This window comes from Myotis yumanensis, unplaced genomic scaffold (assembly GCF_028538775.1).
Source record: "Myotis yumanensis isolate MYYU_CA2020_CCGP unplaced genomic scaffold, mMyoYum1.0.hap1 SCAF_3, whole genome shotgun sequence".
NCBI lineage: Eukaryota > Metazoa > Chordata > Mammalia > Chiroptera > Vespertilionidae > Myotis > Myotis yumanensis.
In genome coordinates, this window is record NW_027223754.1 from 18,835,154 (window position 1) to 18,859,244 (window position 24,091).

Genomic DNA, 24,091 nt, shown 5'->3' on the forward strand with positions numbered 1-24,091 from the left:
TGGATTGGCAAGCTGAATGGACTAAATGAATCAAGTTAGTTGTTAAGAGCAGTGAGCTGCAACTCTCTATGGCAGGTCCACTCCTGACTGTTGACCAAGTATTCTGCATGGTACTGCAGTAATGCCTCCGAAGGAAGACCTCTCCCTTAACTCTGCTTGGCTCATTAAAAATTGCCTATTTTTCTCTAGCATTTCCCTTTGCACAGTCTCTACTTCCTGTTCATTCTCTATGCTGCTGAGGGAGTTACTGTCTAAAATATGAATTGGACTATGACAGCTCTTTGCATGAAAACTCCCTTTACCTACAGATGGAATTTTGCCTGCCTGAAGTTGACGTGGCAATGTCCCTCAAATCAGGACCCAACCCCAGGCATTGTCAGGCTTTTATTTCACTCTCTCCAACCACACACCTGTGTTTCAGCCACATGGAGCTCACTGTCCCCTGAACAGCCATGTGGGTTCATACTTTTGTGCCTGTGATCATGTGGTTGCCTTTTCATGGTATGTACTTTGCATATCCCCTAACTCTTCAGTTCTTACTTTTCCTTGAAATTTAACTTATGTTCCTCCTCTACAGAGCTCTCCTAGACTCTTGGATGGTTAGTCACATCTTCTCCATGTCTCCACGGTACCACCTCTTTTGTGATTTCTTTTTTTGCTTATTATACATTTTTAAAATATATTTTTAAATGCTCCATCCCTCTCCTGACAAAGAGATCTTTCAATCTTTCCATATCCTAACACAGCATCAGCATGCCAGAGGCTCCCCATATATGTTGAAAGAATGAAAGTATCTCAGCAGGGGCTACTGTGTGGAACTCATGGCCTCTTCCCTAGAAGTTAACCTTGACAATTAATTATTCATGCAGCCTCTTGTATTGCCATCTATAATCTATTGTTCATATTCCAGTAATATATTCAAAGTAATCCCCAGATAAAGGTCATCTGAAAAACCCCTCTCATTTTGCAAAATACAACACTTTCACTGGTAAGAAAATCCATGTGAAATAGAATTTTGGATTTGGCTGTTTGTACTCAAGTTTTGGTCAGAGGAATAGCCTTCATATTTTTAGGCATCATCCTTAATCCTCTGTTTTGTAGTTTTAGGAAATTAAGATTAGGTGCCAGTATTCTGTTAGTAATTAAATATATTTTTAGTATCAGTGATTTTTCACAGGTTGATGTCAGTTCTGTATCACCTGTCTTATTCTTATTCCTATGAGTGTGTAAAGCCCAGTGTGGCCTCTGGACCAACACAGGAGCATCACCTGGAACCCTGCCAGCAGCGCAGATTCTCTGGCCCCACCCCAGGCCTCCTGAATCGGAAACTTAGAATAAGGCCCAGCAATCTGTGTTTTAACAAGCCCTTCAGGTGATTCTGATGCTCACCAAAATTTTAGGGTCGTGCTGTGAAGAACCCTGTTCAGTGTAAAGGTTTGCATGTCTGAATAAATCAAAGAGTTCTTTAAAAAGAATATCCATGTCTGAGAGACTGCATGATTACATAGTTTCAGCAGATGGGTCCAAACAAATGGTCATATACAGGCAGCATCTTATTAGTAAGAAGAAATTAAAAAGGAACCAAAAGACGATAAATATGCACATGAATAATCCATACAAGTGCTGCGTGACCTAGAAGTGGGATGAAAAAATAGCCTTTCACAGTATCGTATGGTAGTAAGATCATTACATTTAAACACCAAGATTGGCAAAGGTGTGCTTTAAGTGTGTGTGTGTGTGTGTGTGTGTGTGTGTGTGTATGTGTGTACATGCATTGTGTTTTCATGGCTCACTTGCTTTAGCAATACTGTATGGTTAGCCAAGACCGGTTTGGCTCAGTGGATAGAGCGTCGGCCTGCGGACTGAAGGGTCCCAGGTTCGATTCCGGTCAAGGGCATGTACCTTGGTTGCAGGCACATCCCCAGTGGGAGGTGTGCAGGAGGCAGCTGATCGATGTTTCTCTCTCATCGATGTTTCTGACTCTCTATCTCTCTCCCTTTCTCTCTGTAAAAAATCAATAAAAATATATTAAAAAAAAAAATAAAAAAATAAAAAAAAAAAATACTGTATGGTTAAAGGAATAGTGAGCATATCTAGATCAAGATTGCTTCGGGAGAAAACAATAATCTTATTCATTTTATTTCTATTTTGCTCTTTGAAAAGAAAGCATTTAACAGAGGACTTATCATGTTTGATATCTGCCAGAAAAAGTATATGAAAAATGCTATTATTGCAGGTGAAGCACTCTACCCTTCCTTTTCCTATTTACTCTTTTTCTATACTTTGATATTGTAGTTCGCAGGTTCATTTTCTTATGACTTTCTTTCATGACTCATCAGAAAGACAAGCTTGTGTCGAATCACTGATTTATTATAAGATGTTTGTGCATTCATGTTTTCAGCAAATAATTATTAAGTACCTAATATGCTTACATTGTGCAAGGTACTGGAACTAAACAGTGAGTAGAATCAATATGATTCCTACCCTTGAGCAGTAATTAATTTATATTCTAATAATGGTGTAAAGTACTTTTGAGCAAAACTCTGAGTTATACACATAAACTCCAAGAAGACGAGGTCTTGTCTTCAAATATTTTGTGCTACCTACTACTTGAACTTCATTCAGTTCATATGAAAAAAACTTAAATGAGATTTCTGAAGTATTTTTCTCCACTCCATTATTAAGCTATTTTAGATGAATAAATCTCAACCAGAGTATTTTCAAATATCCCATCATTGCTAATTGAATTTCCCAGTGAACTTAAGAAAGCCCTAGGTATCAACCCCTTTATTTTGAAAGAAACCTTTAAGAAAAAGGATCACATACATAACTGAAGTATTGATGATTTTCAATCTTTTCAATGATAAGGTAATTATGCTAGTATGAATTATGATTATAGGGTATTGGTAAAGTACAGGAATATAGGAGATTGATGTCTATGTTAACTGAGTTCATAATATCCAGAAAGTTAATCTTTGAACCAAATCCCTAGGAAGGGCCTTTGGAATTGCTTATTGAATACGAGGGAAGAGTATAGTTTGTAAGAGAAGGTATGGGCAGTATGTATACAGATGTCCACATGAGCTGTGCCTTGTTAGGTACTGGGAAAAACCTATGGTGGGAAAGCTGGGTTAAGAGGATTGAAGGTAGGAGAGAACTTGTCATAGCCTTTTATATACTATACTAGAAGCCCGATGCATGAAATTTGTGCAAGGGGCTTGGCCCTTGCAGCCCTGGCTGCCTTGGCCCTCGCAGCCCTGGTTTCATCTGGAAGGTCGTCCAGATGGTTGTTCTGCATCTGGTCTAATTAACATATTAGCTCTTTATTATATAGGATAGATTTCTAGATAATAAAAGAAAACAATAAAGACAGTGCTACTATTTAAAGATACAACAATGACATCAACATTTGAAACTAGTAATAATGGATGCTGGGCTCTATTATTAATTACTACTTGGCATGCCTTACTCAATAGAAATATTTTAGGATCTTGGTTCCTTTGCCATTTCAGATGCCTGTAAATGAATTTTGCTCTGTTGTAAATAATGTGTACATAAGGTCTGGCTCTATATTTAAGTAGTCATTGCCATCATTATTTTACAGCGTGGCGGAGGAGGTGTTGGCTTTTAGGTATTATCGTCAAGGTTTTGACTTGTGTCTTCTTCCTGCTTGGGTCCTGCCTCAGTGTCTCCCTACCTTCTCAGTTCAGCCTTCACATACAAATTTTAGATTCTCTTGCCTTCACACAAACCAAGAGTGTTCCATAAAAGGAATAGGTATAAATAAATTCCATGGTAATACAACTCACAGTAAAAAATTGTGTATATGCAATAACTATATAAATGTATTTTTTAAACTAACAATATGCATATGGCCATGAAAATGGATACTGAACTGGAATTCAGTCTCTGACTCCAAAACCCAAGTAATTTTTATATGTAGTTCATTGCTATCCCTTTTTCCTTTTATTTTCATTTTTCTCTTCTATCTTTTCTATATTCTTATGTTGCCTGTATTTAAAAATGTGTCTGTCTTCTGACATCTTACCCAAAGTATTTCATCCCAATCCCCTTCTATAATTCTCATTTCTCTGTTTCAAAGAAATAATTGCAACATATTTTAGACATATTTACAACATGTGACATACTTTCAGGACTTGCTAAAATCTATTTTCTCCAACTTCCCAATTTTCGTTTTGAAGTCACTTTTCCCCCCTGACAACCCCTTTACAAAAACTCAACATAATTTTGTAAACAATGTCAATTACCTTAGAGCCTTTCAGAACAAATTGGACAAAATGCCATGTATATAGTGTAAGCAAGGTACAGAATTAAGTCTGTGAGATGTGGCTTAAAGAGTCTCTTAATATTGTTACTGTCCAGATTTGATTCGCTAAGACAAACATTTACTTTCTGTAAAATAATAGTCCATTGTCATAGTTAAATCATGGAATAGTTCCTGCTTAACTTCAATGTATTATTCTAAGTTGCATTTATATCTTATCTCCATCATCTTGAATATAGTTGACAATCATTGACAACCATTAGGGGCATAATGCTATAACCTCTCAAATATAAACAGAATAGGTTTTATAAATTACTAATGGAGTAGTATCAGAATTTTCCTCTGTTGGGTAGATACAGTTGTTCAGATTCCGATGGGTGAGACATTTCATCATTATGTCTCTAAATTTATATTCCACATTCTTTGTTTTCTCTCTGATAACCGTGCTCATCCAGGGATTTCTATCAGTCAGGATTTGGATGAATCAATCTTTCTGTTTCTCTAGGTAGCAAATCATCATCAAATAAACTTATACACACCACATAAATAATGTATCAAATGAAGTATTATTTTGCACATTCATAACCTTTGTTTTCTTACTTTGAGGTTGATTTCCCCACCATCCCTTTCTAATCAATATGTCCAGTCTGTATTGGCAAGCAATTTTTTGTCCATACTTGGCAATACCAGCATTTATCCAAAATATATCCATAGCCCCCTCTGCTTATCTGGATGAGGAGCCAATTCCTTTCACATTCACATATAATATTTTGGACATTTCACTCTGTATACTCTGTAAAGAGCCAACTCTGTAGTTTAGCATAAAAGCAGCCAGTTAGCATAGACAATTTATGGAAAAATGAATGTGACTGTCCAATAAAACTTTATTTATAAAAACAGATGGTGGGCAGGATTTTACCTGAGGGTCAGGTTTTGCCTGTATCTGCTCTATAATATCCCTTGAAGAGTTATTGTCATCTCAATATTCTGCCATAATAAATGTGTCCTTGCTGTTTGCTATAACAATCCTTATTCTAATTTTCTTCAACTGGCATTGAATATGTTCTCCAGCCAGTTCTGGCTATTTCCTAGTAATCTGTGTTCTCATGGGTTTTTCCTCTGGCCTTAATAGGCCTTTGATAAATTTACTCAAAATACAGTTCTAAGAGATCTCAAACTCAGTTGTTGAATAGATCACTGAGTATTCCTTATTTTAAGTGGTTGACTTCAAAATCTCCCTTCCAGGAACAGTTGGGGATGGGGGTGGAGTGCTGGTAAAATTGACTACATTTTGTAGTGGACTAGATATAGGCCATGAGTAGATGGGAAAATAAAGTTTCAGATTTGCTCAACTAAATGGATACTTCTGCCATTTTTTGAAAAGAGTGATACTAACAAAGATCTAGATCTCAAAGGAGAGTTCTAGGCTGGAGATACTAATATCCACATAAGTATTAATGCTCATGTTTGCCTAGGAGAGTAGTAGAAAGTGAGAAGATTTAGAGGTAGTATTCTGGTAAAGATTGAATGGTGACACCAAGGTAGGGCTTGGGTGTTGTTCTACTGAGGGTTAAACTAGGATCTGGGAATCTTTCTGGATGTACTCATTCAAATTTGAGGGCAGGCATATACTCAAAGAAAGCACAAATTTAAAGTCTTTTGCTTCTTTCTCTTACAAAGTTTTAAATATTAGAGAAAAAGTATTTTTAAGCAACCTCATTATGAACTGTCCCAAATAAGTGTGTTCCTGATTAACAAAACATACTTTAAATCAGTTTTTAAAAATATTATAGAATTTCTGTGCCTGTTCATAAAGAATATTCTACCTCCTGTAACACTTGAAGATGCATTCAGGTATATAGTGCAGGAGAAATTTATTTGAATATTTGATTCTCTTTCATTTTTTCCCACTTTTATGTTAAAAAAAACCTGATAAACCCAGCACTGACTCATAGTTAACTATTATGTTGCACATAAAATTCAAGTCTTGGAGATAACTAAGCAAAATGACACCTATTAAAGCACTTCAGCAAAATGACACCTATTAAAGCACTTCACGTAAGAATGTAAATTACATTTGACATTTGTCTCTTTCTGTAGGATTCTGAATTTCTCCAGAAGAGAAATTAAATCTTATTCTCTTTAGTTTACCTCGGACAATAAACTTTAAGCATTCAAAAATGTCTTTACTGGAAAGACTTAATGGAGTGGCCAGTAACTCTTTGGTAAATGCTGAGCAACTTTTGAAGAGAACTGCACCCTTCCCCCAGCATTGTAGTATTTCTGAAAATGTTGTGCCCAAGACCATCTTATCTTTATCAGAACCATCTGGGATGCTTTTTGAAAGAGCACATTATTAGGTTTTTCTAAGACTCTAGTGAATCAGAATTTTTATGGGACCTATGAATATTTTATATTCTTTTTGGTAAACATGCCCAGGTGACTAATACATACACAAGATAACCCCTGGCCTGGGAGAGGGGGTTTGCAGGACCATGGGCAGATCCCTATCCTAGTTATAGCTATTTCTGTGGCATGTCTATGTTGGAATTCCTGGAAAAATTTTCATTTTGCAAAATCACACACTAAAAATAATGGGGTTTCTGGGAAAAGTAGGGCTGGGTGAAGAGCACTCCAAACTTATAGGACTGTAAGTGGAGCACCAACAAGAATAATAATGATCTTGATAAGAAACTACAGCACAGTTTCAGCTCCAATATTTGTTCTTAACAATTTAGTTGACTTTGTACCCTTAAACCTTGAGACTTTTCTAGCAGAGATCAGTATTCACTTCTTTATTGATTTTTTTAAAAGCCTAATACATGCCATCATTATAGCATTACTTATAAAAATGGGGAAGTAGCTTTGCAGCTGTTTCATCTGTTCCACAGCTTCTCCAAATGGCTTAACATAGTGGAAAAGGTAAGTATTCTTGAAGCCACTAAACCAGCCACTACTTGCTATGCACATTTGTAGAATATCAGTTTTTTTTTCTTAAGATCTTCATGTATTATTAATGCTATCTCTTTAATCAGAAGAAAGCTTCTTCCTTAGTGATTCAAATCATTAATGTGTTGATATCATGCCCCTACTTAGGACCTACTTATTACATTCACACACGGTGTTGCTGAACCACTTTTGAAAATGTTGCTTCTTTTTCGTCACTGTCATGGTAAAATTCTTTTGTTAATTTATTTTTCATCTTTAAATTTTTTTTTACATTGGAGTTCTCACAGTTACTTTCTAATAGTTAAATCAAAGAGGTCCACAGCATTGCAGATGGAATTTTTTCAGGAAGTGGTGACACTACAGTTGTGTAGGAATGGTCTTCATTACCTGTCTCTGAGCTTGATCTAGGCTAGGTTCTTAAGTATTGTATTTCTATCGCTTGTAACTTATTTCAGCTGTTTTTTCCTCCTTTATAGGTAAATCATTGCTCAACTGATTCATTGTATGCTTTGGTCCCATTTCACAATTTTCCCTTGTGTTATATATGATATTTGAGGTATACCAAAGTTTTGTAAGAAATAGCTTTCTTTTTTAAAAAAAATTAAATTTATTGGGGTAACATTGGTTAATAACATTATATAAGTTTCAAGTGTACAATTTTATAATACATCATCTGTGTGCTTACCACCCAAAGTCTAGTCTCCCTCCGTCGCCATATATTTGACCCCCCTTTACCCTCTTCATCCTCCCCCTCACCCCCTTCCTCTTTGGTAACCACTCTGCTGTTGTCTGTGTTTATGAGTATGTTTTGTTTGCTTTGCAACAACATGCATCTTAAGAGTATCATGCTAAGCAAAATAAGTTAGATGGAAAAGGACAAGAACCATATGCTTTCATTCATGTGTAGGATATAAATAGAAAAGAAAAAGAAAAAAAGAAATAGCTTTCTTTAGAAACAGAAACTGGGTCACAGAACAAAGAGGTAGGATTCCCAGGTGATGTTTTTTATCAGATATTGACCCAGAAGTGAATGTAATGTTAACCTGGAAAGTCTCCTTTTGAGGATTATATTTTCCAAAAATCAAGAAAAATTACTGCTGCTTAAATAGTCAAGTCACTAGAAAAATCATTTATTTCATTTTACCACCTTAACTGTCACATTTCAGCAAATTTCTACCAATATTTAGGTTTGGATTCTTGAAGGTCTTGGAAAATCTTATAAGAGTCCTTTCTTCCCTCTTTTTTATACTGTTGCCGTTGGGATGTTAGTATTTATAAATCATGTTTAAATATAAAAATTAGGTTGGTGACTCTCAGCTCGTAAATTCCTGAAACACGGTGTACAAAAAGGAGAAGGAAGGATCTCCCTGACTCACTTTAGAGCTTAACAGCACTGAAAGATGACCCAACCTCTTCAATTTATGAACAGGAAATTGAGGCTGGAGAGAGAATATGGTTGACTGGGTCAGAGCTGGTTGGGCTCAGTCTCTGGGGTTGAACTTCAGTTCCTGAACTCCAACCTCTGTTCCTTGGGGTCTATGATTCCTTCGGTGTGGGGGTCTCTCTTAGACTCTGAAAAAGAAGGATATGAAGGGTGAAGTGATATATAACTTATGGTTCTCTTCACTCTGGCTTATCTATTTTTATACACTATGGTCCTATAAACCATTTCATGAGATAGAGTTTCACAGTTCTTAATATCAGAAAATCAGCACAATTGATTTCTCTTTGGGAATTGTATTAGTTTTCTATTTCTGCTGTAACTAATTACCATGAACTTAGAGGCTTAAATCAACACACATTTATTATCTTAGAGTTACTATATGTTAGAATTCTAGACGGGCCTCACTGGGCTAAAATCATAGTGTTGGCAGGACTATGTTTCCTTGTGGAGGCTCTACGAGGGAATCCATTTTCTTGGCTCTTCCAGATTTTGGAGGCTGCCCGCATTCCTTGGCTCAGGGCCCCCTTCCGCTGACTTCAAAGCCAGCAACATTACTCCTCTGGCCATTCTTCTTTGACTGACTATACCAAGAAAACATTGTCTACCTTTAAGGATTCATATGATTAGATTGGGTTCAGCAGATAATACAGCATAATCTCCCTATTTCAAGGTCCTTACCTTAATCCCATTTGCAAAGTCCTTTTTGAACGTGAGGCAACATATCCACAGATTCTAGAGATGAGGATTTAGACACCTTTGGGAGTTAGTCATGGTTCTACCCACAACAGGAATGAATGTGCTCTTACTGGTGTCAGCTGTAAGTGGGCAGTCACTTTTGAAACTTAGAAAGTTTTATAAATTGCTCAAACTTACCAACCATTTAAATCATGAAATAACAAGTATACTAGTAACTACCAACTTTTATTGTCTGCTTGCAATATGACACACACTGACTGCTTAGTGCTTTAAATGAACAATCTTGTTTACTTCTTTTAACAGCCCTATGAGGCTCTATTATAATCTCATTTTATATTTCAGGAAACCAAGGCCTAGAGAAGCTTTATAATTTGCCCCAGGTTGCATCATTAATATATGGCAGAATATGACTTGAAGTTAGGCATGTCTGACTCAGGCTTTTAATCATTGTACTTCACTACTTATATCTACTCCCAAAGTGGTAAAAATGTAACATAGAATAGTGAAGTATTGAGAATATAATTTATGAAGAGAAAGCTAACTAATAGCTAGTTGTTTTTAATAAGAAAAAACAATGTGTTACCATGAATACGAGCTTTTAAAATGCCTCTTTACCAATTGAACAATGTTTAACTGATTAATATTAGCTGGTTATGTGTACTTATCGAGTCTTAGCATCTCAATATAATTAAAATTGTTTTCTTGGTAATTTTTGAAACCTTATCTAGAGCTATAAGCTACTTTGTCAAAGGCACACCTAATTCCATGTCTAGTAATTCATCATAAGAAAATAATTAGCTATGAACATAAAGATCTGTGGACAATAATATACATCTAAAATATTTAAAACATTCAAAAATTAGAAATGGCCTAAATTTTTATCAACTGGGAAATGAATAAATTCTAGTACATCTATAAAATTAAATGCACCATAGAATAAACAGGAAAAAAAAAAAGAAAAGAAAAGAAGGTAGTAGAAAGGCTACATAGCTGCCTCAACAATTTTTATGTTTTTGATTGTAAAAATAAAGAATTCATTTCACAAATCATAGTATAGTTTAATCAATTAATATATTCTTCCTCTACTTCTGCTTCACCAAAATGTAAGCTCCAGGAGAGTCAGGGAATCTTGTGGGGTTTTTTTTATTCATGTCTATATCATGAGTACTTAACACAGCGGTATTTAATAGGCACAATAATATTTGTAGGAAGAATGGAAATCAAGAACTAGCTAAGAGAATAAAGCCGGTTATTTCTATGTATGAGGCAGAATCTGGAAATTAGTTTGATTCCAGAACAAGGTTTTTTCAACGTAGAATATTTTAGTGTGTTTGGCAAAGAAAAGATCATATAATAGGTTAATATTATATGAGAAAGACAGGCAGTGATAACTCTGAGAAAGCCAATATATTTTTCATATAAACCTTGTGTATTAGGGAAAAACTATTGGCTCACTTGATAAGGAGTATTTGAATCACAGGTTGACTTTATTCCTCTATTCATTCAGAAAATACTATTGAGTTTTGTGCTAGTTACTTGGGTAAAATAAGAATTAGAAGAAAAAAGCCCCTTACTTAAAGAAATCTTCTGTCACTATGGTGAAACAAACAACTTTAAAGATAAAATGCATTCAATTAAATGGAATAGTAATGATTTTATGGGAACACAGAAAAGGGACACTTAACTTACTGTTGAAAAAATGTATAAATTGGGCTATTCATCTTGAGTATATTGGGGGGGGGTGTAATTTAGTTTTGTAGAGGAGTTGCAAAGATAGGGCTGAATTCCCCTATGCCCTTCATTCAGTTCCCATTTCCTTGGTATAATGATCAAAACTAAAACTTACCATTGGTACAATACTTATCACCTAAACATCAGACCTTAGGCAGATTCCACCATCTTGAGTACACCTTTTAGTGCTGGAAGGAGGTCATGTATGCACGTACTTTGTAAACAGTAGAAGAAATGCCATTAGAGTGGGCCCCGTGGAGGTCACGGATGGTGAAAGTTGCAGGCTCTAAGGCAGCGGTTCTCAACCTGTGGGTCGCGACCCCTTTGGCCGTCGAACGACCCTTTCACAGGGGTCGCCTAAGACCATCCTGCATATCAGATATTTACATTATGATTCATAACAGTAGCAACATTACAGTTATGAAGTAGCAACGAAAATAATTTTATGGTTGGGTCACAACATGAGGAACTGTATTTAAAGGGCCAGAAGGTTGAGAACCACTGCTCTAAGGGGGCTTTGGTCATCTAACCAGGAGCTCACTGTGTTTGAGCTTCCTTGAATAACATGCTCAGTTCCATCCATGAATGTTATTCATTCCTTATGAATCTCCATTTTTAAAAAGCTGTTATTGATGTTGTGTTTATTGTGTGCTTGACAGTGTCCTGTTCAAAGTGCATGATAGAGGACCTTGACCCTCTCTCTCTGTCCTGTAGAAGCTAAAACTCGCCTTCAGGTGCCGGGCTGAGGCTCACATAGGATAAAAGATTGAGTCAAACTGGAGTTGGAAGCTGGGCCTGCCTGACTCCAAAGCCCACCGTTTCCTCCCATATGCTGCTTCCTGAGCCTTTTCTTATACAGCCTCCCAGGTTAAGCATTTTCCAAATTATAGTTCTTCTTGCACAAATCTTAATTTCCCTTTTAATTCTAAAATCACTTGCTGCATGCTTTGACAGTTTTCCACACACTGCAGTATTCTATGAATCTATTTTTTTCCCCCATTGCTTTGTCTTCTTGGCTTTCCTGGTATCAGTCTTTAGGATTCTATAATGTTTAGTCTATTTCTTGACACTGGCAGCCCTTCCCTTTGAACATCTTAGTGACCCTTCTTGATAGTTTCCAGCTGCTTTAAAAAAAATTTAATCTTCACCTGAGGAGTGAGGATATTTTTTTCATTTATTTTTAGAAAGAGTGGAGAGAGAGAGAGAGAGAGAGAGAGAGAGAGAGAAGCATCCATGTGAGAGAGACACATTGATTGGTTGCCTCCTGCTCCAGTGCCCACGGTGGCCAGGGATTGAGCCTGCAACCAAGGTAAGTGCCCTTGACCGGAATCCAATCTGTAACCCTTCAATCTGAGGACTGACACTCTAACCACTGAGCAAACTGGCCAGGTCTCCAGGTGCCTTTTTTTTTGTTAATCTTGAGTAATGATCAAGGCTATATGCAGGTGTTTATTATGTAATTTTGTGTCATTTGGATTTATATGATCTAATATTTTCTGATATTTCAGATGATTTATAGAAAATTGTTATCAAATCAGCAAAAGTAATAATGATAACTGATTTTTTAAAGATGTAAAATATTTTCATTACCATTTTTAAATTATATTTTTCACAACTGTATGAAATTGGTAAGGCAGTTGCTACCCCCCTTCCTTTTACTCACAAGATTATGGAGGTTCAGAGTAATTATGTGACTCCCTAGTTTCACTTAGACACTGAGTTTGCTGACTTCTCATTCTTATTGTTAATAGAGACTATCAAAAGCTAGAGGCAGAAATGCCGGATGTTGTGTGTTGAGTTTACTCATTTCAATTCCTGAACTAGAAAGGATTAACAAAGAATCCAATTAAACTTCTTTCTAAATAAAAACAAACAAAACAAAGAGATTGCTAGTGGCATGGCAGTGTCTCTATGGAGGAAATGAAAGCTACATATTGACACGCTAACTAAGCTTCATTTAGGTTTCTTTTGTATGTTTGTGAATCTCTGTGCTGAGAAAACTTTATTGCAATTTAGGAACCAATGGATTATCTCAGAATGTATGAGAAGCAGCTCACTTTCACTTTCAAAAGATGCTTTAATAAGTTTATTTTTATGTAAAATAAGGAAAACTATGAATTCTAAAGCTTACTGTGATGTGTTTGTGTGTGTTTTCTGAAACTAGACTCCTTTGGCTCTAACGTTACAGTTTAACTTAGGAACACTGTCCAGGCAAGCATCCTAGCCCTGTAGCTCTGTCTGGTCACCAAACTAGATTGCTTTAGGTGAGCAGTGATGGAGCATAGATCTCACTAGGAACCAACTGTTTAATTTGATTCTGGTCACTTCCCACCTTTTCAACAAATTCATGACCCTGGGAACCCTAAAATAAGATACTTGTCTTCCTTGGTCTTTCCTTTAGGGTAGAAGTAAAATGATAAAGATTCATTGTTAGGTCATCTGTGGACCTGCATAAAAATTCAAAGAGCTACACAAACTTTAAAGAGCCTCAGGAAATCAAACTTGGACCCTACTTACTAAGAAGGGGTGCAAAGGTGGTATTTAAAACTGTAGCAAACAGAGCAGAGAGCAGTTGAACTGATCGGGTAGCCCTCAGAGAGCTGAGCAGTCTCCTTCAATCTGGGCATGTGCCTTTTAGGTGTCATTTGGTTTAGTAAGTTAGCTGGGAATAAAAAAGAAAAAGCAGAAAACAATGGAATGGAAAAGTTGGCCTATCTAAGTAACAAAGAGACGGATTTTACAGGACCTGGAAGGACAGGTTTCTTTTATGGTTAGTTCTGCTAACATTTTCCGTTCTTCACAGAAGGAAAAAGTTTTAAATGGCTCCGTGAAAAAACAGATCATAGAACCAAACTTGGTAGCTGATTCAGGGGTTTTGTTCATTTATGTGTAATGCTTAAAAGTTTTTTATGTAGCTGTCGTTGTTTAAAAGTAATAATAGCCAGGTGCTGACTTATCTTACCTGGGTATTTTATCCAGTTCACAACGTCTAAATAAAGTCCTTCTTTCAAATGAAAAAAGAGAACTTCACTGACATCAATTAAGTAAATAAGTGCAATTCAACTTGAACAAAGAAATAATGGGTATGAAGACAGATACTAACACATCAAGGTCATGCTAATGTGTTAAATTTACTTAAGCAATAGCACATTGTGAGGGAAAAACTCCATTTCAATAAGAAAATAAATAATTATAATATCAAATTTTCAGTAAGTAGATATTTTTCCATTTCTCTGTTTGAGTGACATATTGGCGGCGAAAATGGCAGGTATATATAACAAATTAAAAAACACCCTGATTTTTGGACAGCAGAAAAGACCAGTTTTATATACTTTTATGTCAAATGAAATTTGCAACATTATCAGTTAGGTCAAACTGTAATGGATCCACTTTAATTCTGGGTATTGTTGACCTTAAATGAAGCTTATGGAACATCTTCTTTATGTCCATGAATGAGATGTTCTGATAATTGGGGGCAGCTGTGGTGACAGCATTAATTGGACAGGCCTGTTGAACACTCACCTGACAGCTGCTCTGTGATTTATCCAGCAGCCATTGTCACGGACTGTTGCTTTTAGTCCTTGAAAGAACAATGTTAATCTGTTAAGACCCTCTGGTCCCTGTATCGCTTGACCTTCAGTGGAGGCTATCGTGTTTCAGTGAACACAGGAGTGAGATATGGTGCGGTTCACCCTTGCACCATTTGGCAGATGACAGACCACCACACAGTTCAAAAACATTTTTTTTTCTAATACCGATTTCAGGTATTCTGTCTTGTTTTATTTCCCCATAAATCATCAGAGTAGCTCAGGAAATTCAGTAATTTTCATATCCACTTTTTCTCCCAGACAGTTTTTTGCACTTGGAATATGTGTAGAAATGATCTGTTATGTCGTGTACCCATGTTTTATCAGGAAAATATGCTCCCTATTGATATATAAATAGATTAGATCTTACATTTGAACTATAAATATATCCAACATAGCAAAGAATTGAGCTTACTGCTTCATAGTAAAGACAGGAGCTCTTGCCCAGCCAGTGTGCATCAACCCCTGAATCAGGAGGTCAGGGTTCGTGTTCTGGTCAGAGCACACGCACTGGTTGCGGGGCTCAATCCCCAGTAGGGGATGTGCAGGAGACAGCCTATCAATGATTCTCTCTCATCTCTGTTTTTGTTTCATCATCTGCAAATTGGGAATAATGATAGTAATCCATATCCCTGGAATTGTTAAAAAAAACTTGAGTTAATGAACATAAAATTCTTAGAACAGTCTCTGGCATAAAGTAGGTACTCAACAAGTGTTAGCTATTATTATTCTAAAGGAGTTTATTGTTGAATGTGCTAAGGAAGAGGACCTCATTGTAACTTGATCTCCTAGAGGCCTTGGGAACACTATTATAGTAGTTTTATAATTTTATCTTTAGTGGCCAATTTATGAAATAGTGGGCAAAGAACACCAGAACTGTGTAGAAGATGAGGATTACTAATTTCAACAAACATGATATCAATTTTCAGGCTGAAAATTTCTCTTACCTAATAAATCCGCACCATGTTCCCTTGCAGAACTTCACAGCATTGTAAATCTCTCACAGACTTAGGTGGAGAAGTGATCTGGTTTATATAGCTCATTATGAGAAACAAAAACATGACCACAGTGGCTATGAAATGGAATAATCTTTCCTGGATTTTAGTCTACTGCCCTCCCCATCTTGTCCCCACCTTCACCTCACGCTGCCCAGAGGCACTCCTTGGAGAGAGAAGTCCCCGGGGTAAATCCTGGCCTAAAGCTTGTTAACCTTGTGACCTCGAGCAAGTTCTGTATAACCCTCCTCACCCATAAAATGGAAGGAATAGTTATCCACCTTACATGAAATACATACAAGAACTGTTACAGGGAAAATGGAATTTGACCCAGACAGTACATTTTTGGGTATGTGTTGCCCATAGATGAAAGAGTACAGGTAATAGTTAAGAAAAGACTTAGACCTTGTAGTCTGGGTCAATCAATGAAGACGATCAAGTTTGATTGGAAGGCAGAGCAGATTACGTGTGTGAGCCCTTTGCTGAAATGGAAGAACAGCCTGGCCTCTGTGGGGAAACTGAGATAAAGTGCACTAAATCAGACAGGAAGGAAATGATTGCAATGACTGGAGGCTGGGCTACGTGGGGTTCAAGTAGACACCACTCTAATAGGTAAGCCTAGATTAGAGGAATATAGGGAACATAAACATTTCAAAGCAAAGACAGTACTATTTATTTGACAATTTCCAGTTAGAGTTACATCGCCATAGCGTCATATGGAAGAATGTATGAATCCTTAACCCAGTGGAATGCATAAAAACAGACAATAGTGTCCCAAGGCTCTTCTATCTCAAATAAAGAAAAGTCTTTGAGAAGGTAACTGTGGCCTCTAGAATGATTTTTGGACTAGGTCTCTTCTATCTATCTTCTATCTAATATTTTTGACATTTGGATATTCGAGTATAGTGACAATCAAAATGGACACACCCACCACCAACTGCTCTTATCCCTCCCTTGATTTGGATCAAGTCCTCTTTGTGCACATATGCTTTTTCATTGCAGAAGGTTGGGTATGGTATATAGATGTAACAGCCGTGGCAAACTACGGCCTGCGGGCCGGATTCGGCCCGTTTGAAATGAATGAAACTAAAAAAAAAAAAAAAAGACCGTACCCTTTTATGTAATGATGTTTACTTTGAATTTATATTAGTTCACACAAACACTCCATCCATGCTTTTGTTCTGGCCCTCCGGTCCAGTTTAAGAACCCATTGTGGCCCTCGAGTCAAAAAGTTTGCCCACCCCTGATGTAGAATGTGATTAGGCATTTTCTATGTATGGCCTTAGAATAAGCATAGTTTAAGCACAGTTGTTATCAGGGCTGCCTGTGGCACATACCCTCAAGCAGAGCAGTTAAAAGAATCATACTGTTTCAGTCAGCGTCTAGCAGTTCCCTGTAAGAAGGGGAACTTTGAGCACATCCAAGTGTAAAAATCTCCACCAATGGAAACTGAGATGTGTGGGGAAATCAAGCAAACACTACTAAGAAGCCAGTTTTGGTTGGAGAGGCACAAACATTGTGAATATTAGAAGTAAAATGCTGAAATATTGGAAATATTGCTCCCATGTTATTGTTTTATGTCTTATAATGTCATGTTCCATGTATATGTTCTGACGATTATCCAGTTTGCCCCTAAAGGGATTAGTTAGCAGTATGCACTAATACTAATACACATCCTAGGAAGTTGGACATGGAGCTACTAAAATGATATTTCTGGATTCCAGCTGTCTTAACCATACTCTGAAGCATAGTCCCAGTGCTTTTACTGGTTGAGCTTAGTTTGCTGCCAATGATATGGAGTCAGCTTGAGAATGTTTTATAATTCCCTAAATTTTATAGTAACTTTCTTTCAGATGAAGGCACCCACATGTTTTCCCGCATTCCCCAGATGTCCTTTCTGAACACACAGGGTCAAATAGCAGTCCCATCCTCGGTCATGGGGACTCTAGTTAACCAGGGTGAGGAATGGTCTGAGGACTCAGCTGAAGCATGGGGCAGTCTGAGCACCATGTCACCACATGGCAACATATGGGGACCTTGTTGGATGGTTGTGAACGTAGCTTACGATCACTCGCAGCATCAGCAGCAGTGGTTTTAAAGCTAGCTGTATTCTCAAATAACATTGCCACTGGGATTTCTGCCTTTTACATAGCTATATTTTCAGATTTTAATCTGATAAGATAAAATTTCCCTTTTATAGTCAAATTGTGAGTACAGCTCAGAAGAGAAGACAGATGGCAAAGCATAAACTTCATCCATACTACGCGTGATCATAATCTTCTCAATATGATAGAGCAGCAAGGGAGAAATAGGATCAGCGAAGGAATTTTAGAGACTTTGCTCAGTAATTTATTTACCTCTAACAAGACTATAAAAAAGGGACATCCTTCTGCCTAGACGACTGATGAATGATATCCGTGTGGCTTTCATTAACTAACATAATTGTCAGTCACCAATTTTCCCCTGGAGATCCGCACGTGTGTGATGTCAGGCTTTTAAAAGGCTTTATGCCAGGAAGACTTTACTGGGATCACAGCTGAAAGCTCACTGTTATTTGATAATATTTTGCAGGTTTCCTGTTTAATTTGTTCAGCGTGTTGAGGCTCTTCAGATTAGCTGCTCAGTCAAGCACGGAGAGTAATGATATGAGCTAACTTTGCATTGTCAGGTTCTTTAAAGATCAGAGACCATGACTTATCTCGTGTCACATGCTATCAGCCTATCTCGGCAGCATACACATGTGAAAATTTGTTTCCTGTTCTTAACATTACAGTACAATATTGGAATATATTTTAAAAGCAAGTGCACAGTGGGTGATTAAAACAGGAGGATTGCTTAGATGAATGGTTCTTTTTACAAATGTATTTCACTTCTATGACAAATATTTATTCACTCATTAAATTATTGGAATAAGTGAACACATTGCCTTATATTATTGTGTGGTCAGAATGTAAAATTTTTTTTTGCATTACTGCCATGATCCTTTTTTTCTTATAGTTTTTATTATTTTTAATGTTTTTTTAAAAATTGATTTTAGAGAGAGAAAGGAAGGGAGAGGGAGAGAGACAGAGAGAAAAAGAAAAAGAAAACGATGAGAACCATCGATCAGCTGCCTCCTGCACCCTCCCTACTGGGGATTGATCTAGCAACCTGGGCATGTGCCCTGACCAGGAATGGAACCGGTGACCTCTTGGTGCATGGGAGGTGCTCAACCTACTGAGCCACACCAGCCAGGGCTCTCCCATGATTTTTTTCTATACTGTGTGACATCATCCTATATAATAAAAGGCTAATTGCAAATAGACCAAACGGTGGAATGACCGGTCACTATAACACGCACTGACTACCGGGGGCAGACACTCAATGCAGGAGCTGCCCCCTGGTGGTCAGTGCACTACCACAGGGGGAGCGCCACTCAGCCAGAAGCCGGGCTCATGGCTGGTAAGTGCAGCAGCAGTCAGACAGCCCCCAAGGGCTCCCAGACTGTGAGAGGGCGCAGGCCAGACTGAGGGACATCCCCCCCCCACCCCCCCCCCGCCGTGAGTGTACAATTTCATGCACCAGGCCTCTGGTATCAAATAAGAAAGATAGAAGTGCAAAACATACTTGTTAAGTCTACCTACTTGCATTGAGTTAGAGTCAGAAGAGTATGTTTGTCATCTTTTAGAGCCTGTAAGACACAGCCTATAAAAAGAAGTGCCCATAGAGCATGTGGCATTGCTCTTAGGGCTTTTAAGTTTCTATTTTAAAAGGCTGCCTTTCTTTGCATTTTACTGTTGGCCTCTGTTGATGCATTTCTAAGGGTGTAGATATGTTCATATTAATGTCAAGCAAGTTTGAAATAGATTTAGACAAAGAGTGCATATAACTTTCTATTGCATTAAATTATTTCAGGGTGTGGAGCTCTGCCTCTCCAGAAACACATAGAAAGCGAAATTATGAACTGTGGTAGACCAAATCCAATGAAATCATGCCAGAGATTCTCAGAACACTTACTGCATTTGAGCATTAACTTTGCATTGTGTTTGCTTTGAACCAGTTTTTAATTAACAGATCATTTATTCTTAGATGACAATTGAAAGGCAAGTAACAATTTAGAAGTTTTAAAATCCAAGTACTCAGTTAAAAAAAAAAATGATCACAAGTTTTAAGAACTACCATGGCCTTCTAAAGTTATACCTGAATATTAGAAAGTACTTGGTAGAGTAAAAAAATTTTTATGAAAGAAATGAGATTGTTTCATGTGAGTAAACTATATATCTGAGAAACACATGTACTTTTAAAATCTATTCTATTAATATTTAGTAATTTTATAATCTAATGAAAGAAAATATACTGTATTAAAAATTATCTCATTATGGATAGATGAAAAGAAAACCATACAAGCCATATATGCTCAGTAATGGCTTGCATTTTTGTCAAGAATCTATGAAATATTTTAGGAGTATTCCATCAATGTGGTTATGAGAGAAGACAGAAGAATCCATGTTATTGCCAAGTCTCTAGCATCCTTGAATTTGAGCTCGACCAGGAATGTGTAAGGAACCTCGTGTGATACGTCTCTAGAAGGTTCCACTGACAGCAGATCACCCATGGGCTAAGCATGGGGCTGCCTGGGTCTGTTGGTGGTGCACAGATTTGTGTCTACATTTATGCCATGGAAGATCTTGAGTTAGCTCCTTAAAATAACTGTTCTCTGAAAAGCTGATGTCCTTTGGTGGTAGATGGTTTTCCCTGAAGCACATGGCAGGGGCATTATTACAAGTGGACTTCTAGGGGTTCAAGGTCAGAGAAGCTGGAAGCTTCTGCATTTTGACAGACTTGAAACTATGTGCAAGAGAGAGAAACTTGGCTAATCAGTAGAGATATACCTGAACCCCAAACATCAATAAATGTTTATACATTAGGGTCAGCTTAAGGAGTGGATATTTTAGCAAAGAAGATATCTGCCTCATTATATCACAGACCCCCTCTAAAGGACAGAGCATGTACTGGTCTTTGCACATGAACCCAAAAGGAAAGCATGGTTAGACATTGACTTGCTAGATGAGTGATTATTGTCCTCCCATCAAAGGATCTAGTAAGATTGGATCACCAAAGTCATGGTTATGAGGTTGAACCTGCGAGGATTTAAGTGCCATATCACTCACAGATTTTAAATGGAGACATAATCTTAAGAGCTACATTTGTAAACTATACCGAGTATTTCCAAGAATCTTCTTCATGACTGAAGACTTAATCAAGATTTTAAAAGTACTTAATGTAAACCTGAGCCTTTTATTCAATGGCACAAAGACCAGATGTCAAAGGCAGAGAAATAAAAAGAGAAGTCAAGACTCCCCCCTTTTTTTGTCTTTCTCTTTGTATTAGCTTATTTGCTGGGTCACTTGAAATTTAGTTGTACACATCATGACATTTCACTCCTAAGTACCTCAGCAGATACAGCCTAAGAACAGGATATTCTGCTGTATAACCACAATGCAGTAATCACACTTGAGAAATTTAATTTTGATATAAAACCTTTAATTCAGAGTCTCCCAATAGTCCCAATAATGTCTTTTATAATTACTTGTTTTCCATAAAGCAAGATCCAGTCAGAAACTACACCTTGCATTTATTTGTCATGCCTCTTGAATCTCCTTTAATCTGGAGATCATTTAACAGTCTTCTTTTGCCATTTATGACATTGACATTTTTGAAGTCCAGACCAGTTTTTTTGTAGACTATCCCTCAATTTGAATTTGTCCGACTGTTTCCTCACATTTGAAATCATGATTCTTCATAAGGAAATAAGAAATAAGTAAATGAAGACAGAGTGGGGGGTGAGAAAAAAGAAGGAAAAGGAGATGCAAATAGCATGAACTTTACTTATTCAAACTGAAGAAATTAGCCTCGTCTATTTGTATTCAGACTATATTGATAAACTCATGGATGGAATAGGACAGGGAATAAACCTTGTGAGTTTTGGTTGTGTTCTAGTTAAAAAAAATTTAAACTAGTTCTTTTACTCTATACACACCTACAAAATTAAAAATGACCTTAAAGATTTTATAGAAATGTACAGACATGATTGCTGATTGATGAGAATTTAGTCTGTTCTTAAAAACCTCCAAAACAGAGATGTGTGAACCATATATTGAAAGGAAGACTCCTATGAAATCTATTCAGAAAGTAAATCTTGTTTTTAAGCTGCCAGACAAAAGTGTCAAGTATCAAAGGCCTAGGAACAGACCTGAGATAAGTTTTGGAACTTGCCACTGTGTCTCCACACGGAGTGGCTGCTTCTCCAACTCGTCTCCCAGCCTCTGAATTAACACGAGGGTACAGGTCACTGTAGGAGCTTTGCTTAGAAATTACAGCGTTCAAATGGTTTTCCCTATAATTTATTGGAACCTTCATGTGCTCATTCCTGACATTTTTTTGATTTAACTTGGTAAGGGCAGAGTTGTAGAAAAACAAACATACCTTGAGTAGGAACGATACTCCATTTCCTGTTCGTGTCTGAGGTGGCTCTGATTGCTGTCCTTGGAGTCTTGATCACCATACCCAGTGAATGAATAATTGCGCACTGGATTAGGGAGGTGCAATCTCATTTGTCTGCATTTTTTTTTTTCTTTCTGGGTCTTGCTTTTAATTTTTGAACTTGAGCAGAAGGGGGTTTGTAGTTGGCTTTTCTAAGACTCAGTGGAAACAGAGTTGTTGAGCTCTCAATATCTGCAATGTTGACTAAGTGAAGTTCTGTGTATGGAGGAAGATCCATTCCTTACTCTTATTTTTAAACAGTTTTATTAGGAAAAAGTTGGAGTGCTGTATAGAATCTTATAACAAACCACTATGTGTACCTATTGCCTCACTTCTACAATAATCAACTTCATGGGAAATTTGTTTCATTTTTATGCCTATCCATTCACTAGCATATCTGAGATTGAAGCAAATCTCAGATATTATAACATTTTTGTTCATAAATATTTCAGTGGAGAAGAGAAACTCTGTTAAGCAGTCTTCTTTAACATAAGAATGCTATATCGGTGTTAGTGTAAAATATTCTACAAGTTAATGCACAATTTGAGTACTTCCAGTCTCTGTTGAGATTTAGAACTAAATCCAGTCAAAATGGCAGTTTGATGTGAGTATGGTGGTCATCTGGAATGGTTACCCATTGTCTGGTGGGACAGCGGCTGTAGGTCCAATTAAAGAGTGATGTCACCAAAGAATGTCTGTCTTTAGGAAAGGGGCATGGTGAAGATTTGTGAGTTGTTTGTTCTTTGGGCCTCCTGAGGTGATAGGATAATCTACCTCTGACTCCAGAAAGTTGCAGCCATGGAGAAGTTAGTCACTCACCTGTCTCTGAAACTAAACATCCCTACTTAAAAAATGGATGTGATGTCTGTTGTACCTGTTCACAGAACTGGGATGAAGATCTGTTGTGATCTGGGATGCAAACATGCCTAGTTATATATTCTTCAGATTTTGGTCCTTTGAAATGACCACTATTCAGGATTTTTAATAATATCAGAGAATGTAAATATTGAGGAATTAACTATATAGAACATTTTAAAATAATTTTATAATCTAAGTCGTCTTTTTCTCCCCTGATTATATTTTATTTGGGCATATTATTCTTCTTCAAATGGATATACATTTTGGCTGACCCCCCCTCTCCCCATTTCTATTTCTTTCTCAGATAATAAAACCTTTAGAAATGGGGCTGGGATCAGGTTCACTACAAATTGAAGTTTCTCTTTGAAAGATTATGGGTGATCAAAACTCTTTTTCTTTCTCTTCTCAGCCTTGCCTCTTCGATTGAAAGAGATGAAAAGCCAGGAATCGGTGGCAGGCTCCAAACTAGTGCTTCGGTGTGAGACCAGTTCTGAATATTCTTCTCTCAGATTCAAATGGTTCAAGAATGGGAATGAATTAAACCGAAAGAACAAACCACAACACATCAAGATACAAAAAAGGCCAGGGTAAGTTAATAAGTGTAACAGCAGAGGCAATACCTAGCAATAGAATGATTTAAGATATAAAAATTACTTACAGCCTAGCCCTGGCCGCGTGGCTCAGTTGGTTGGAGCGTTGTCCTGTACACCAGAAGGTGCAGGCAGGTTCGATCCCTGGGGGTCATAAGATTGTATAAGATGATCTAGTTCAGTCTTCTATAATACATAGCAATTACATTGGTAATGCGTTGAAACACTATGGCTGGGGAGCTTTAAGATTGTAAAGTAGCGCATTGATTTACAAATAGTGATCTTTTAGAAAATTACTAGTTATATTGAGGTAAGTTCTACTTTATCGTAAGCCAGAATTTAATTAGGGAGATGAGATATCTAGCATATTATATCAGACAATGAAACTAAATGCTAAGTTGTAGGTTACTGACACTACTAAGTGGAGTGGCATT

General features: G+C 37.1%; 1 protein-coding gene across 7 annotated transcripts in view; it reads left to right on the forward strand.

Moving 5' to 3' along the window:
- NRG1 (neuregulin 1) overlaps positions 1 to 24,091 on the forward strand; it is a 960,018-nt gene that overhangs the window by 780,474 nt on the left and 155,453 nt on the right. For all 7 annotated transcript variants that reach the window (XM_070408369.1, XM_070408361.1, XM_070408360.1 and 4 more), the window contains exon 2: positions 23,477 to 23,654. In XM_070408369.1, the coding sequence (XP_070264470.1) occupies positions 23,477 to 23,654 (178 nt within the window). The remainder of the gene's footprint in view (positions 1 to 23,476; positions 23,655 to 24,091) is intronic.